The sequence below is a fragment of the Carettochelys insculpta genome, chromosome 1 (genome assembly GCF_033958435.1).
Source record: "Carettochelys insculpta isolate YL-2023 chromosome 1, ASM3395843v1, whole genome shotgun sequence".
NCBI lineage: Eukaryota > Metazoa > Chordata > Testudines > Carettochelyidae > Carettochelys > Carettochelys insculpta.
This window is the reverse complement of record NC_134137.1, coordinates 262,177,358-262,195,012: the sequence shown is the minus strand read 5'-3', so window position 1 is coordinate 262,195,012 and position 17,655 is coordinate 262,177,358. Positions and strand designations below refer to the sequence as shown.

At 42.4% G+C, this 17,655-nt stretch overlaps 1 protein-coding gene across 5 annotated transcripts in view; it reads left to right on the top strand.

Moving 5' to 3' along the window:
* ADIPOR2 (adiponectin receptor 2) overlaps positions 1–17,655 on the top strand; it is a 58,527-nt gene that overhangs the window by 18,527 nt on the left and 22,345 nt on the right. For 4 of the 5 annotated variants that reach the window (XM_075006009.1, XM_075005979.1, XM_075005999.1 and 1 more), the window contains exon 2: positions 16,865–17,095. In XM_075006009.1, coding sequence (XP_074862110.1) covers positions 16,931–17,095 — 165 coding nt within the window. In that variant the 5' untranslated portion in view covers positions 16,865–16,930. Of the gene's footprint in view, positions 1–11,116; positions 11,230–16,864; positions 17,096–17,655 lie in introns of all 5 variants that reach the window. The other variant, XM_075005988.1, reaches the window with a different exon arrangement.

The following is a 17,655-nucleotide window of genomic DNA, read 5'->3' as shown; positions in this document are numbered from 1 at the left end:
CCACCCACATGGGTCAACAGCAGGTTTGAAACACTGGATTTTCAGACTCCCGGTTCAGAGCTTAAAAACAGTAGAAGCAGTTGCTAGCCGCTGTTAGTCTCTACCAGGTAACTTGACCCATGTGTTCCTAGTGGGTTACTTAACTACTTGTTGAATAGTAGTATCATAGTGGAGACTACGAATTGTGGCTTCTTACAAAGCCAAGAATAGAAGTGTGGTTAATAGTTGGGATAACCAAAGCATATGCAATCATATGAGTAGCTAAGATTTGATCCTGGTATATGAGAGTCCTGAGTTTTAATTTTGCTTTGCTTGCAGAGACCTGGTGTAACATATTTGGTGAGAGTTGACTGCGCATTTTATAAAGTTAGAACCTCTTCTCAGTGGGAGATCATGTCTTTGATCAATAATAGTAGTGAGTTACATGGGATTGTAATGTAGTTAGTAAAGATAAGGGTTGAACACAGTTTCTTTCCCAGTTCAGAGAATCTCCCTTAGGCTACAGAGAGATTTGCTGGGGAGGTCCTCTTGCATACGCTTTCAGATTAAGTTTTTATCTTGAGCATCTATGCCAGGATCACCGTTGTGCTCAGTGTTCTGTTGTTACATTTTGTTATGACGAAAAGCGAAAAAATCATGATGCAAACAATAAGAACCTAATGTATAACTACTGTTTCATTACTCAGCACCTGTGGCACAAAAATTGTATCCTAGAATTGTTTAATTTCCTGGCAATGAATGTCTGAAAACAGGTGAGGCAACCCATTTAGGAACTCTTTCTGAAGCTTTGCTGAACACATTCTTTCTATATCAAACTAGTTTGTATTGGCATGAAATTCAGATACTGAAAGCTGACAGTCTCTCTTGCCATTTTATTAACTTTTAAAATAGAAGTTTAAAGCACGTGTTTAATTGAAAACTTTTGACCTTATCTCGGATGCTAACCAGACATTCCACAGTTGCTTGTAATCTTCCCCTCTATGACCAAAAAAAAAAAAAATCTGTTCCAAAACCATCCAGCAAACAACCTCTATCTGCGGGGAGGGGAAAAGTGGGGGGACTGAGCAAGTACAAATCAACTATTTCACAATTATTTCATAAAGTATGTTAATACATAAACAAAACTATTATCAGTGCTTGAGTCACACTGTTGCTCCTTATCCAATTCCTTTAGCTATAGCTGCTTGTTTTGTACATGAGTCAAGGATGGTCTGGGAGTTCAGTCTTCATTGAGGACTTTGCCTTTGGTCTAACCCATGTTATGCAAACTTTAGCAAACATGTAATTTGCAGCATTAGTCACTGAAGAGATTTGTTGACCCTCAACACTATCTGCAATCTCGTACATCACCCCTGGCCTGCATTTGCTGATCAGTTGTACAGATGAGCTCTCCCTACATTGTGTAGTAATGAAAAATATAGATCAACCATGGCATTGTTGGGTATGTTGTGTCAATGTAGATGGAAGTTGTCCGTGTTAGGTGGAAATATAATTCTCTCTTTGCCTAATCTTTAAGTTCACAGTTCTTTGCTTATATGCACTTTGCCTGGCCACCTTATGTAAATGTTCATGAACTACCCATGATCTATGGGCTGCATCACCGTCCTGTCCTGGTAATGCATCTCTGGGTGCTCTAAACGGACATCTTCTGTTAATAAAGGATTCCTGCACAGTTTCAGAAACAACAACTGTTTAAAACTCTGCTATTCTCTGCTTACTGCTGGAGTCTTACCAAATTCATGGCCATGATAAATGTATCATGGACCTTGGAATCTGGTCTGCCTTTGTGAAATCTGTTCCTTTGTGCACTTTTACTGTATACTTTTCAGATTTTATGGGAGAGAAGTGTTTCTCAAATTGGAGGTCCTGATCAAAGAGGGAATTGCAGCATGTTCACAACGTTACTTTTAGGGCAATTGCAATATTGCCATGCTTACAGTGGTTGTTGACCAGGTGTTGAGCTCTGAAAACAGAGCCCCACCAGCAGCAGCATCACAGAAGTATATGTGGCAATACCATACCATGTAATCCTTATTTCTGTGCTGCTGCCTTCAGACTGGGAAGCTGGAGAGTGGCAGCTGCTGACTAAGGGACTGGCACTGTAGGTGACGGCACAGAAGGAAGGGTAGCAATACCATACTATGCCATCCTTACTTTTGCAGTGCTGCTGGTGACAGCTATACCATCAGGGTTGGGATCCCAACCAGCAGCCACTGTTCTCCAGCTGCCCAGCTCTAAAGGCAGCGCTGCCCTCAGTGGCAGCTCAGGTACTGGTAGCAGTATCGCTGTCTCCCCTGCCTGTATAACTTTATCACTCCCCTCCTCCCCTAAAATGCTTTTTGAGTCAAGACTGATTGTAACACTATGAAATTTCAGATTTAAATAGCTGATGCAATTAAATTTTTGAGATTTTTTTCTTTTTTTAAATCCTATGCCTCTGAAATTGACCAAAATGGACAATGAATTTGATAAGGCCCTAGTTATTGCACATCTTGTCCACACACGTGTACTTAATCCATACATGAGCAGTGATCACACTTCCAGAAGAAACTTTTCCTGAAGCAAAAATAGCCGGGTAGATGACATTCCTTCAAAAGCAAACCATGTTTTCAAAAGAACTCTTCTTCCTAAACAAAATAGGAAGAAGAGTTCTTTAGAAAATAGGGTTTGTTTTCAAAGGAACCCCATCTACACAGTTGCTTTTGCTTCCAGAAAACTTCTTCCAGAAGCTTGATTGTATGAGAGCATGCAAATGAGACATGAGAGATGTAAATCTGTGCCTCATTTACATTTTCAGTCTTGCTCGTTTGCATTATACTTCTGAAAATGGAATGCTGTGTAGCTGCAGCCCATACATGCTGCTGTAACCCTGTTCATTATGTTAGGAGGGATATTCAGAGCTTCAGGAAAGAGTCTTTCCCCGTCTTTGCAAGAAGAACTAGGAAATTACATGCACAGCCTAGTACCTCAGAAGTATCCTGAAAGACTTCTTGAAATGTATGCATATGCTATTGCTTGTGGGAGTTCTGCAGAACAGGTAGCTAGATGATACTAGGATTTCAATGGCTTTAGTGTGAGTTGCACAAGAAAACATGAGTGATCCTTAACTATAAACAACAAAGCAAACATGGACATTCTTCAGCATTGGGGCTTAAAGTGGTACTCTTCCACCCATTTAATCCTTTAATGTGGGTAGGCCACCTGCTCATTATGCTATTTTAGATTGAATTTCTAATTTATTCCTTTCTTGTACTTCCTTCTATTAATAGAACTCAGCATTTTGATGTGCCAGATTTTTCTTGTTCAGTTTATGAAACTAATAGTTCTTCCATTTTGTAATATTGATTTCTTTGCTTAATAGAGTGTTCTTGTGAAAACATAAGTTTTATGTTGGAAGAATAGCTAATTTTAAGAATTATTCCATTTTCCTAACTATCACACTCCAGATATGCATTAGCTACTTTGATGGGAATAATCGTTTGTCTGTAGGAAGCATCTGTGCTATAGTGGACAGCTGCAGCATTGTGCCTTTTAGAACAGACATATCCAAAGGAGAGTGCGAGAGAAATTGTAGAAGAAAATGGGAAAGGGAGAGGGAATATATAGCAATGGTCTAAAAGGATGTAGATGCTCACTGAGTCAACTGAGCGTATCGAAGGATGTTGAATAGTTAGAAGGCCTAGTTATTACATAAGACACTATTCTCTCCTTGATCTTTGACAGCTTCCCTCTGATATCAATGAGCAATTTCAATTGAGGGGTCTATAAAGCCCTGAATTTATATCTTTGCTCAAAGATCACACTTAAAAGTGGACTTTGGCTCTCTTCTCCAAATGAGTTTGACACTTCTGACCTATAGGTTAGATACTTGTATGGTCCTAGTTGCCAAAACTTCTACATAATTGCTCTAATAAAATATCAGTCACCCTGAAATAAGGAAATACTGATATTCTCATTATGTAGATGGAAAACAAGAGGCTAATGGATTTGCATGCAGGGAGTCTTTGGTGATGTGACTATTACAGAAATCTTTCCTGAACCTGAATTTCACTTTAAATCTTTTGATATTTGTTAGGAAGACTGTTATTTTGTAGATATGTTGGTTTTGGCGTGTTATGCAGGCATCTCAGACTGATTTTAAATTTGGGATTATTGGTCTAAATTAAAGTTTTATGACACTGAACTATACTGGTATAGTTAGAGTCCATCTACTTACATGACACAGAGAGTGCATAGATAAATTGTCAAATACATGCAAATATTAGCACTAATATACTTTAACATCTATTGAAGTTTTTGAATTTGCTTTGAGTTTACAAAGAGTATTATCTTTGGGTTTATGAAATAAAATTATTTGTAGGCATAAAAGCACCTGATGGGCCCCCACTTAGTTCAGGTTTACTGTATTCAAGTTGTCAAAAAGAGTACACTGGTGGGGAAGGAGGTATTTGAAGGGATGCTGGATAAGCATGTGTTTACTGGGAGTGAGCTTTTGGGAATATGGCAGTGGGGTACCTGTAACCTCATTGTTGAGATGGAGACAGTGTCACACTCCTTGTCCTAGTGGCTGGGGGAGGCCTGGGATGCAGCTGCAGCCCATCAGTCAGCACCTCCCCGTGGACCTCTCCCTCTTGTTGTTGAGGAAAGCTGGAGCCTGTCTCTATCACCCCTCCTGATTGAGCTCTGAGGTCCTGTGGTGAGGCAGGTGACTTAGCAGACACTTGACAGCTCCACCTACTGGTGAGCTGGGTGGCCCAGCTCTCCCTCCACTCCCCTGCCCCCAGTCACCTGCCTACCTTCTGCTCACTCCACTCAGAGTGACTCCAACTGCCTCACACTCTGAGCCTGGATGCCAGTGCCTACTTGTTTGCTCACATGGCCCACTCACCCCCACCTCTGCTGCTGCCAGAAGACAGAGAACAGAGCATGTGGGGCTGTGACTGCACAAGCAGCTGCCCAGGGACACCCTACATTCTGACCCACTTTGTGCCCACAGCTGGCGAAGCCCTGTCCTGGGAAGTGGACATGGCTTGAGGCCTGTCTCAGCTTCAGCCCATTTGACTTTTTATGGTCTGCTGAAAAGTATATGCTGGTCTGGATTTGGCCTGCTGGCTGCCTTTTGAATACCCATGTGATGTTGGGGGTTGTACTGGTGTAATAATGCTTCCGCCTTTGCCCCACAGTTATATCAGTACAAACATTGTGTAGGCTGGAGCCTAATTACCGAGTGTTTTGAAATGTAGGGCAAGTGACTTAGTGGCTTATCCAGTCAGTTCTCTTTTTCCTTGTTTATTCTGTTTTCCACCCTTGGCCTTTTGCTAGTAGGCAAACCCAATTTTTACCCCTTACACTTTGAACAGATTAGGGATGATGTGGTGGTTTTTTTTTTTTTTGTTTGCATTGCTTCATTTCAGTTTATTCTGTTCCTCAGCATACTTGAGGAATCTCTTTCTCACATGCGATCTCTCATATTTTTATCATGCAACTGAAAACCATAGAGGGATAGTGTAATATAAAACACCGCAAGCATTCCTTCTATATTTAGATGCCATTGCTGAACTTAGTGTTAGAAGTTGGAATAGGGAATCAAGACATATCAACAGAAGACTGGGGAACAGTGGCAGCCAGAATTCTCTTCTAAAGGTAACAGATATTCAGTGTTCCTATTACTGCTTCTGTTGTGGACTGCTCCAGAGTTTGTGCTGTATATTGCAACTTCCTTGAGCTGCAAATACTAAGTGTTTTCAGAATCTTTTGGCTGTTAGGTATGATTAAAGATGTTTATGTTCTAATGCATACAGTGCTGTACCTGACTTATAGTAAGGCTTCCTAATTAGTGCCAAAACTGTGGTGTCGTGTATAACAGTAATAAAGTTAAATAGCTCTGACTGTACTGGAATTGTAATTTGTTGGGTGGACAGATGCAAGGAGTTATGTCCCACTTCCCAAACCCTTATGGGTATAGTGGAATAAAGGGGACAGGTATTCCTACAGTAACAGACTTAAAAGAGAGCTTTAAATACTGTGCCTCTATGCATTGAGGTGCCTTCTGCTTTTTCTTCCATTGCTTTACTTGATATGGGTAGGAGCTAGAATACGATTATCCTGTGGAACAATTTCAGAGTGATTCTTAAGCAGAGGCCCAGGACCCTCTGGAGGGCTGTGAGCAGGTTTCAGGGATATCCCCTGACATACCCCCATGCCAGCAGACCCAGTGTTAAACTCCCTGAGGCCCAGGGCAGAGTGCTGGAGGCCCTACCACATAGGACTGAATCGGGGGGTCCTGAGCCCTTCCACCTGGAACAGAAACTGAAGCCTGTGCAACTTAGCTTCATGGAGTCCTTGTGGGATGGGGTCACAGGCATTTGCACTGCTTGCTGTCTCCTGTGGCAGACCTGATTTTTTTTTTGTGTGCAAAAATTGGTTGTAGTGCAGGTGGAGTTGTTATATCATGGCAGGTGTGTGTGTGGTGAGAATCCCTGATAAAGAGGACTGAAAATAGGGTCTTCAGTGAGTGTTTGCAGTACTTAACTGCTCTTTTCTGAATCTAAGCTAAGCCAGTACTCATCTGTGGCATGTTTAGGCCAGGCTGAGGCTTTTTACTTGTTTGTTGAGCAGTGAGTTAAGTAGATTGGTTAACTTGCTTGGATTCTTCATACTTGTTTGGATGATTTAATTGTCTACATTTTGTCCCTTAGTACTTTCTCTTTGTGAATTGCTCAGACATCTCATTAGAACATCTTAAAAATAAAAATTAACTCTTAGGTAGTGCATTGTTTTTAGATTTTAAGTGAACAGCATGATTGTGACTGAAATTCTGTGCACAATATTTTAAAGTTGTTCATATTTTATCTGCCAAATGTGGGGACTCAAGCATAACACTGGGGAGTACAAGTCCCTGGCTGCACAGAAGTAGGACATGGGCTCAGTGTTGTGGCTGCACCCAACCCTGTAACTGTGTGGAAGGACTAGGCCTGTCCAAGTTAATACTCTTGGGCCTTGTCCTGCTGTGACAGGTGCACCAAGTGTAGGCAGGCAGGATCCCACTGTTGGAGGGGTTTAGTGTGAGGGGATTCTGGTGTGGGCTGAGAAGGTTCAGTGTGGGGCAATCTGGATGCAGGTGGCTCATGGTGGGATCTGGGTGTGGGGCAGGGGGTTTGGTTGCACACGGGTTTGTTGGGGGTGTTCTGAGTGAATGATAATGTGACTGCAGGGAGTCTGGTTAAAGGTGTTTGGGGCTCAGCAGAAGATAAATCTTGGTTGATGGTCTGGGTATGGTGGCCTTGTGAGTCTTTTGCTAACCTAAAAGGCTGTTGTGTGCTTTGTTTCTTTGGAAGCAGCACATGTAATAGTTTCTGTAAGCATCCAGGAGACATTTCTCTAGCAGAGCTCACTGTTGCTCAGGAAGATGAATAACACTGTTCTGGATTCCCAGAGGAGACCATAACAACTAGTTGGGTAAGCTACTATCAGAAGAGTGTCAAAGGGAGTTATAGAGACTGAACTCTTCTTTTGCCCTCAAGTAAATACTACAAGGCCTGGGTTGAGGTACGTTGGTGAGACAGTATGGGGTAAACTGGAATTTCCCATTTTTAACTTTTTGTGACAGCTTTAGTCTCTTGTGTCCAGTGACAAAAACCCAAACTAAAACTGTTAACAGCAAACCTCCAGTTTGTACTGCAGACAGGACATTAAATTATGCTTTCTCAAACTGACTAATTCTGGACATGAGATACCAACAATTATCTGAAGATCCATTGTGCTGTACAAATTGGAACAGGGTTGTAACCTGGTAGGGGCTCTGGTAGCAACACAGTTATGTCCCTTCAACTAGCTGACTTTTTGGTGCAGACAAGTCCTTTTTTCCCTTTCTTTGGGTCCAAATGTGCTTGATTGTCTGCCTGGGCAGCCTGCTGTGAATTGCTCAGCCTGCAGCATTCACTGACAGTTTGCAAGTTACAAAAGCAGCTGTTTGGATACACTGACCCTTTACTGGCAGCTGAGCTCTTTATTTTGTAGCTGTGTCTCTTTATTTGGGGATGAAGGGTGGGTAAGGTCGGGGCGGAGATGGACATGTGTTCATTTGTTCCAGATTGTTAAAGGTGACCTCCAAAGAATTGAACAATTGGTCTTTTTCCCTTTTACAATGTATTAGGGAAACGTAAGATTTTTTGACAGCTTTTTTCCTACTTTAACTTTTAAATATTAAGAATACAGTTTTGTTGGAGGACATATGGCTGGGAGAGTTTGATGTATAAGGTAACAACCTTTCCCCTTCATCCAAGGTGCAACAGTTCATATTTTATCTACAAAAAGTCAGTAATTGTAAATCTTAACAAAACAAATTTAAGCAGACCAAAAATCACTTCTTAATTGCTCAGCTTCCACTCTCTTCAATTTAGGGATGTCATTTTATTAATTCTACAGTGTACACAGGACTGTAATTTCTAATGTAAAATTAAGCAGTATCTTTCTGATCTTTATCATAGGACAAGTCAGGTTTTTCCCCTTTAGCAGGTTCTCATTAAAACATAAGGCAAATTCAGTGCCGCTAAAAGGTGTCTGATCTTCTCAAAGTGATCCTAGCTAGCATCTCTTCCTCCCCTTCCCCCAACCACAACGCAGTCGTTTCCCAAGTAGGCCAAAGCTATGCTAAGATTATTTCTGGCGTTGCTGTGTCGATCAGAGATGCGACAAACGTACCTGTGACAGCCAAAGATTACTGTGTGGAAGCAGCATTTGTACCTTAGGCATGGGCAAACGCTATTTAGGACAGACAGACCGTTGTAAGATTAATGTGTTCTTCAACACCAGCTGGTTATCTTAATCCCGTGGAGATTACAACAAGGAGCGGAGGTTACAATTGCAAAACAGCCTTAAAACGTGGAGTTTGCATTTTGACCAAGACATGTCAGTAAGCTACATAGGCATAAGGCACCTTTCTTAGTGCTCTACCTGTGTGTCCATGCTAAGATGTACAAGTGTAACTAGCTCATTTGGGGGTCATAATTATCACCTCTTCCCATGCCCAGTTCTGCAATTACCAAAAATAATAATCAAGCCATGGATAACATAACAGGTGTGATCTTGAAAGAAAGGGGCAAGTAGGCTAATATATCAAATAATTTCCTGCTTCTGTGCTAGCAAAATGGTAGGCTGAAATGAACTGTAGTAGCTAAAGGGTTGTCAGATTTATATTGCATCAGCCCAAAGTAATTTTAAATAGTAGCACAGTCTGGGCTAGTTCTTGGCTACTAGCCCAATAAATTGTCTATTTATAGTTTAGGAATGCACCCTGAAAGTGCATGGATGGGGACAGCGCCCTGGGCAGGGGCGCAACATATAGGACACAAGTCAGACTCTGCTTGTCTGGGTGGTGCAAAGGAGAGGTTTGCTGGGATCCAGCAGAAAGGCACACATTGGCTGGGGGAGAGGGTGTTTGAGTCACCAAACAGTGAGCACCTGCAACCTTACATGAGCCACTTACTTGCAGCACAAACTGGATCTGGCAAGCCCCAAGTGGGGCCAGAACCACCAGTGAGAAGTGGGAGGGGTGAGCAGCATTTTCCCTGCTGCTGCAAACTTTACTCAAGGTGGGGGAAGCTTTGGGGTGCAGGGTGGATTTGTTGAAGTTAAAGCAATTTAATTGGTTGAAATTGCAATTTAAATCAATGATTTTGTTGTTGGTTTTAAATCAAGTTACAAAAAAGCCAACACTGATTTTTAGAGTGAACTAATTTTGGAGTAAACCCCTCTGAAACTGGTACCTCTATTTTTTTGAGAAAACAGTATAGAACAGGATTCCTTTGGAAGAGCTGAGAAGTAAAATAGGGAATAGATTTATGGTGTTACCATTACAGTCTGAGGCCGTGATATTTCAAAACAGGGGGCATGTATATTATGCAATATAAAATAAGAAAATGACACTTGGCAACTCTAGATTTCTTACACTGCAGCTTTCTGTACTGTGTACTTGGGTCATACATTCTAAACCTAGCTAGAGAAATAAGTCTCTTTCAGATATGCAATTCTAGCTATGGCATTTGTGTAACTAGAATCAATGTATTGGAATTGACATATGTCCCCAGTGAAGACCTAGTGTCCCTAGTCTCACATTGACCACCTGTACTTCACAAGATAGCATGGAGTACAGGGGTTGACTGCTGACCCCAGAGTGATCGATTTTATCGCATCTTCACCAGATACACAAAACTGAACTCAGGAAAATTGACTCTGATGGGGTCCATCTTCTGTTTCGTATAGACAAGCCCTAATCAAGCAAGCTATAAGGATTAGATAAGCAAAAAAAATTTTTTCTAGCAACATCAACCCAGGAAACAGCTTGGGAATTCACTTGTCAAATCACACTTTTTCTTCCAAACTCTGTCTTTTAGTATGATGTATTGCAAAGTGAATTATTTGAGTTACTTACCAGTTGATCCACGAAGCCATAGCCACACCTTCATCCATATTATTTTCTCCCAATAAGCAGTTATCCTTATGATGTTTCATCCTTGCAACTAAGCCCTGCCTCCTCATCTTGCACTGCTTATATTTGACACATTTTCCTTTTTTACCTGGGAAACCAATTTCTTCAAAATATTCTCTGATAGGATCTCTTTATGCTCAGAAGCCATGACCGTTTTTCTGTGGTGAAAGCATGAGGGAATATAGGAAACTGTGTGCATGGTGAATAATGTCTTCCCTTTTTCTTTCTAGCTGACTCTACTGTTCCTTTCACTGCTGCCTCTGTTCTTTCTTATATATTGTTTCTGTCTTTAAGACAGTGTCTTAACTCTTCTGCCATGCTCGGCTAAGATCCACAACCACAGAACAAAAACAATCCTGTGCAATTTGTTGTATCGTTCTTTGCACAAGTTACTTTTTAGTTTGCTGAAAAACAAAAATTGAAAGCCCAAATCTCTCAGGAAGCAAGAGCTAGTAATTGGGCTGGACAGACTAGAGCCATTAATTCATTTTTCATGATACTGTAAGTGCATCTGTAGTAGCATGTTTGTTGTTAGGCTTAATTTTAATGATTTTTAAATGAAAATTTATTTACTTATTTAAATATTTGGATTTAAATAAAAATTTGATGTTTTTTTTTTAAATGCAGCTTGTTAGAATGATACCTCCCTGCCGTCAGGGTGTCTGAAACAGCAGCTGCCTCCTCCCCTGCCTGAGCAGCCCCAAAGCATTGTCCTGAGCTCTTCTACCTCCTTCCTCCAGGTACACATGGCTTGTTCTGGTTGTCTCCACAGGGGGCACAGCTTGAGGTTATGGGTGTCCTCTCTGACCTGGACTCCTGATAGGTGGCTGGGGGCACTCCAACACGAGGGCCTCCTCTCCTCTTTGGCTCACCTGTGCAGCAGAGCCAGAAATGGCTCCATGGTGGGGCAGGAGCAGTGTGGTAGCTGTAGATAGCAGAAGAGCAGAGCAATGCAGATGAATGGCCTGTTAGTTCTACTGGCTCTGCCTGTGCCTCTACCTCTACCTTTCCACCTGGCCTTCCGTGCCCCCTTCCCCCAGGAATGTGCACAGCTCAGGCAGTGCTCCCTCTGATCTCTGCTGCCCCCGACCATCCCCCAGAATGCACACAGAACATCTTTTTATATATCTTATGCACTCCTGAGCACCATAGCTATAGCAACGTACATTTTGGCATAGATTGGACTCTATCAATCATCAAGTTTCAGATTTAAATAGTTGAAATCATGAAATGTATTATTTTAGAAGCCCTATTATGGACTAAAATGGACTGTAAGTGTAGTTGTCCTGACCAGTGTTCCCTTTAATTTTTTCCATCCATGTGCAGAATAAATTTTCTCATGTGCATTGAGGCATGTGCGGATGTCCACCAGGACCACAAACAGATATTGCTGGCTGTGGGCGCTCTGATAATCAGCTGGGCAGTTGTTTGGTAGGGCCCTAAATATAGAGCAAGCTTAAGTGTGTGTTCCTTGTTTTCCTGCCGCTCCTTTCATTGTTCCTGAATTTGAATTTGTCCTGCGTGGCCACCCAAGCACTCAGCTAACTGGAACATTGCTCCTGCTCAAAAAGAGTTAGTGTGTGGGGATTTGCAGTACTGCTTACCCTTACTTCTGAGATGCTGCTGGAGATAGCATTTCCTTCAGACCTGGGGCATCTGTTGCTGACCAGAATCCCAGCTCTATAATCAGAGCCACTGTCAGCAGCCATGCAGAAGAAGAGATGCCATGGTATGGTATGGCCATCCTTCTGTGCCTCTGCCTCCAGGCCTGAGCTCTCGGTCAGCAGGGGCAACCCTCCAGCTGCCCAGCTCTGAGGGCTCCAGCACAGAACACGATGCATGATGCAATCCACACTGCTGCAGGCAGGGCACTGCCTTCAGAGCTTGATGCCCAGCCCACAGCCGCTGCTCTATAGCTGCTCAGCTCTGACAGCAGCGCAGAAGTAAGGGTGGCAATACCGCAGTCCCCTAAAATAACCTTCGGATCGTCCCTGCCACTCCCTTTTTTGGTCAGGACCTCCAATCTGAGAAAAAGTGGTCTCTTGCTGTGAGTGTGTAAAGTGTGCAGTGAAAGCACACAAAAGACCAGATTTCATGGTCCCATGACACATTTTTTATGGCTGCAATTTTGGTTGAGCCCTAAGTATAGAGCAAACTTTAGCCTGTGTTCCTTGTTTTTCTGCCACACTTTCATAGTGCATGAATTGGTTAACTAGGAAATGAGTGCTGCCACTGCTAGGTGGACAGTAGGTGAAATGTGTCTAAGCAACTGGGGCTCAGGGGAGCTATGGTACTGCTTCCAGGGTTGATATGGCTAGATTGTGTGTGGGACCCCACAGCCAAAGAAGGTTGTCTGTTTCTGTGTGATTGCTCGCTGCTGAGACCTCATGGGGCTTAGTAGTTAAGTAGGATTCAGTAGTTAGACCCAATTGTGATAGATTGGCATCTGTCCAGAGAGGTAGCCCAAGACCACGTAGTGACTGCTTATTAGTGGGAATAAACTGTATTGATGTAAACACTTTGTCAGAATATTCGCATCCACACTAGGCTTGGGGGGCCATTCCTAAATGTACCTCTCTGGGTCAACTACTTAATGGGTCTGAAATGTGCTGCATAATTTGTCCTGGCTACAGGAAGGCAACCATGTACCAGGTAAGACTACTGCTAAAGGTGATATGTTATTAGCTTAGCATAGCTGTTACAGGAGTATTAAGCATGTTGTGTGTTTACACTCCATAAGTGGGTCTTTGAATGTCATTAACTGTGTAATAAACTTGGCTAAGTATTACTGTAGTAGATAAGAGTTTGAAGAGGTCCAATTAATCTTTGGCAGTCACATCTTTGTTTTTTGACAGTTTTCTGAAGCTGGGTTAACTGTAGCAGAAGCTCATTAGTTTATCTGTTAAGGTCCTTATACTGTGCCTGTCACCATGGTATTGCAATAAGTCACAAAGAAGGGTTTAATGTCTCAGTGATTGTATCATGGCAACTGCAAAACGTTTTGTTTAAATGGAATCTAAATGAGGAATGCAGCAAAAAATTGCAGACTCTGACTTGAGTTCTACAGTCTGTTCATAGCCATGCTCTCTCCTGTTTCTAATGTTAAAACACTTGAGTTTTTTTAGGAGCTGTTTCTGTGTGTTCTAACAAGATGTTTATCTCCCTACTTCGTGGTCTGTCAGGGTTGGCAGTGAGTATGTGCATTTGTAATGTTATTAAAAAGGTGGGGGGAGGTCAGGAGTGTTTTAACTGTGGCCTACTAAACAGATACTTCTGCACGTGCTTACTTTTCAGTTCCTTTTAAATATATTTCTCTAGTGGTTCTTAGATACTCCACTCGTGTGGACCACTACTTAATAAAACTCATTTGCCCTCCTATGCATGACTTTCTTTCCTCTTCAGTTGGACCTCTTCAAACTCTTTCCTATTTGTGATCAAATATTCACGTGGCAACAGCAATTGCTCAAATAGAAAAGTCCTGTTAGGAAAGTGAATTTTTAGCTGTCTCCAGCACAATAGATTTTAGTCTGTTTTAAATCTTATCAGTCTGGTTTTGCTCTTCCCTTTTTTTTTCCTTTTTTTCTTGTTCTGTTTATCTTACCTAGAAAAGGCAGGTATCTCACCTACGAAAGGGCAGGTGCTATATAACCAGCTCTACAAAGATGACAGCATGGGAACCTTCCTTTAATTAATCTTTTGAAGCTTCATTGTGGACAGAGAATAATAAATAAATGTAGGGCTGGAAGGACCTTAGGAGGGTCATCTAGTCAGTCTGGCTGTGTTGAGTCAGGACTGAGTGTGTATATAGACCATCCCTTACAGGTGTTTGTCTAACTTGCTCTTAAATCTCTAAATATGGGGATTTTGCAGCCTCCATAAGAACCCTGTTGCAGTGCTACGTTTCTTATATTTAGAAACATTTTCAAATATCTAACCTAAATTTCCCTTGTTGCAAACTAAGTTAATTGTTACTCTTTGTAAACATATAAAGAGGACTGTGATTATAGTCTGACACTTTTCATACATGAAGACTTACGTTCCCTCATTCTTCGTTTCTTTGAGTGCTTACTCATGACCGTTCCAAGTTAGGTTTGTGCTTGCTGCATGCACTGGTGCTTTAAGTTTTTCCTTTAGCTGTATCCATAAGAGAGTGGCTCTGGTGATTTCCTGGAGTGGCACCCTCATGGCATGAAGTAGGGGGTGCTGCATGTTTTCGCCTACCCTCAATTCCTTTTTACTGCCACTGATGGTGCACAGAACACTCTCTTGTTTTGGCAGTCCTTTCCTAGTTACTACCTGTAAACAGTGTTATGTAAATAGTTTTCTTCTTGTAGTTAGATTTCCCTTAGTTCACTTGGATCTTTAGAGGGTCCTTAATGGGCCTTAGCCTCAGGATGGGACATGGCATGATCCCTGGAGTTTAAGAACTGTGACCACTGAAAGCAGTTTACTCCAGTCAGTGACTCCCATGCTAGTTGCTTGCACTGCCTGGAGAATATCCACATGAGCAACAGGTCATTTATAAAAAGTTTCAAACCACTCTTGAAAAAGGAGTGGGGCATTGGACTGAAGACATTACTTGTGGAATCAGCACTGGCACTGAGCGGGCCAGGTCAGACTGTGCGCACGGTGCCATGGCCTTGGTGCAGAGTCCCAAGGCATATTAACTCTAGATTTAGGAGCAAGACTAGTATGCTGCCCTCAGATTGAATGATGCTTACTTCGAAGGCCACAGGCGAATGGATATATTCAGCAAGGGCTGAATGATGCTTACTTCGAAGGCCACAGGCACTTGAGGCTTCCCCTACGCTCTGGGGTGGGTCCAGAAATGCAGTTCAGGATGTGGGAGGGGGCTCCTGACTGGGTCTAAGGAGTTGGAATGGGCTTATGGTTGAAGCAGAGAGGATGCACAGTGTGGGAAGGAGTTCTGACCACTTGAGACAGTGTAGGGTTTCAGGGTGCATGGTGAGCTATGGGAAGGGGGCTCAAGGCAGTTTTTGGCTATGAGTGGGTGAGGGACATGGGCTTGAGCCGGGTACTTCTTATCTCCAACAGCTTCCATTCAGCAGCACAGCAGGGCTAAGGCAACCGCCTGACCTGCCCTGATCCCACGCGTTACTGGATGCTGCCATAGCAGTACTGTGTTCTCTCTCTCTCACACACACATGCCCCTGCCCCTGCAGCTCCCATTGGCCAGTGGTGGTCTCAGAGCTTCCATGTTCCTTCCCTGATCATCTGTCAGCATCCTTGTGCCTAGGGGATGCAGGGAGTCAATCTAGCTGCTTTGCCCTGTAGTGAGAGAAGCCAGTGCTTGCTGTTTCAGCCCCACAAGGTGGTGCCAACAATGCCCATTGCTTCTGGCCTGTGGCAAATCTCCACTCTCCGGGCTGGATCCAAATAAGCAGGGACTGGATCCAGCCTGCAGGCTGAAGGTTCCCCACCCCTGGACTAGTTGCTTAAAAACAAAGGTGCACTTCACCAGGTCCTGCCCGCTTGATTACAGCTGACTTGTCTAAACAGTCTGTTACCTGTTCTCTTCCTATTTTGGTCTGTCCTCTTTCCCCCTTGTTGTTAATGTGTTACAGCTCTGCTCACAATTGAACTCTTTAGTGAAGACTGAAGCAAGAAAACACTGGGCACTTCAGTTTTCTGTGTTCCGTCTGCATTGAGTAATTGACACCAATGACCTCCTAAACCATAATGGAGAGAGAGTAACTTCTACTTGTGGAATTTTTTCTAGTGCTGTTGTAAGAGAGGGAGATTTTCCAAGAAGTCTAATGTAAAGAAGAGCTGGAAGGCCTGCCCTGTAATGCAGCCTGCCAAACACAAAGGAACATGCTTAAGATTATATTATGTCCGTGATGGTGGTTTAGTCGTCTGTCTAAAAGTACAGATTAGCTAAAAAGAACTTCCACAATATCCATGTTGGGCATTTGTTTAAAAAGCAGAAAGATTTGTTAAACACTTTATGTTGTGAACTGACCATCCTGTTGGGGCACATAATATAGGTAATGCTTTAGCAGGACACATTCCTTCTGTCTCCTTTTAAAGAACACAAGAGATAAGGAAATGGTTAAGAATTACTGGTCACTGTGAGTAGGAATAAAAAAGCAGTCCAGTAACACTTTAAAAATTAACAAAATAATTTATTAGGTGCGCTTTCGTGGGATAGACCCACTTCTTCAGTCCATAGCCATACCAGAACAGACTCAATATTTAGGGCGCAGAGAACCAAAAATAGTAGGAGTCTTTAATAAGATTTGCCACAAGTGGCAACTAAGAGGATAGGTACCAAATGGATAAGTGTGTTATATGCCTAACCGACTTTCCAGAATCTTTCTGATTTCATTTATGTAAACTCTCTTTGCTTTTCAGGGACGTGTTATTTTCAAAACCCATCCCATCAGCGGGAGCGGACTCTGGGAAGGCCCCCAGAGTCTCATGACTGAACCAACGGACCTCGAGAACGCTGATATTCCAGAGCCAGTCCTAAGGCTCAGGAAAGGACACATGCCCAACGGTACAGGACAGTCAAACTATGATGATGATCACTCTGATGAGGGGCTTCTCTTAGAGGAGCCAACTTTATCCTTGGACCTTCGAAAGGTAAGTGGGATACCTTGAAACTGTGAATGATTCGGGATAAATGAGGCTTGATTCTTCTGTGCTGTATAATTGTTTTAGAATGTATGAATTTAGGGGTAGCTTTTTTAAGGCATTTAGGCCACTTTATCAATTGGATGGAAATAGTATAGACACCTGGGTGCTTTAGAAAATCCCACTAGGTGCCTAAATACCTTTAAAAATCTGGCCCCAAAAGTATAACTTTTTTGTTTTAAAAAGTCTCTATTCATATAATGATGTAGAAATATATTTCAAAAACAAGCAGTCCTGTAACATCTTAAACGCCAACAAATTTATGTATAAATGTATAAAGACCCACTTACCCACAAAAGCTCATTAGCTTATACATAAAATTGTTAGTCCTTAAGGTGTCACAGGACTGCTTGTTTTTGTGAAGCTACAGATTAACATGACCATGTCTCTGAGACTAGAAACAGATCTGAAATTTGTAGTATACGTGAGAAAAGGGGTGCGAGTGAGAAATGGAAACAAAGGCAGTGTGCTCTAAGAACAAACATATATGCAAACTTCCTGCACATCAA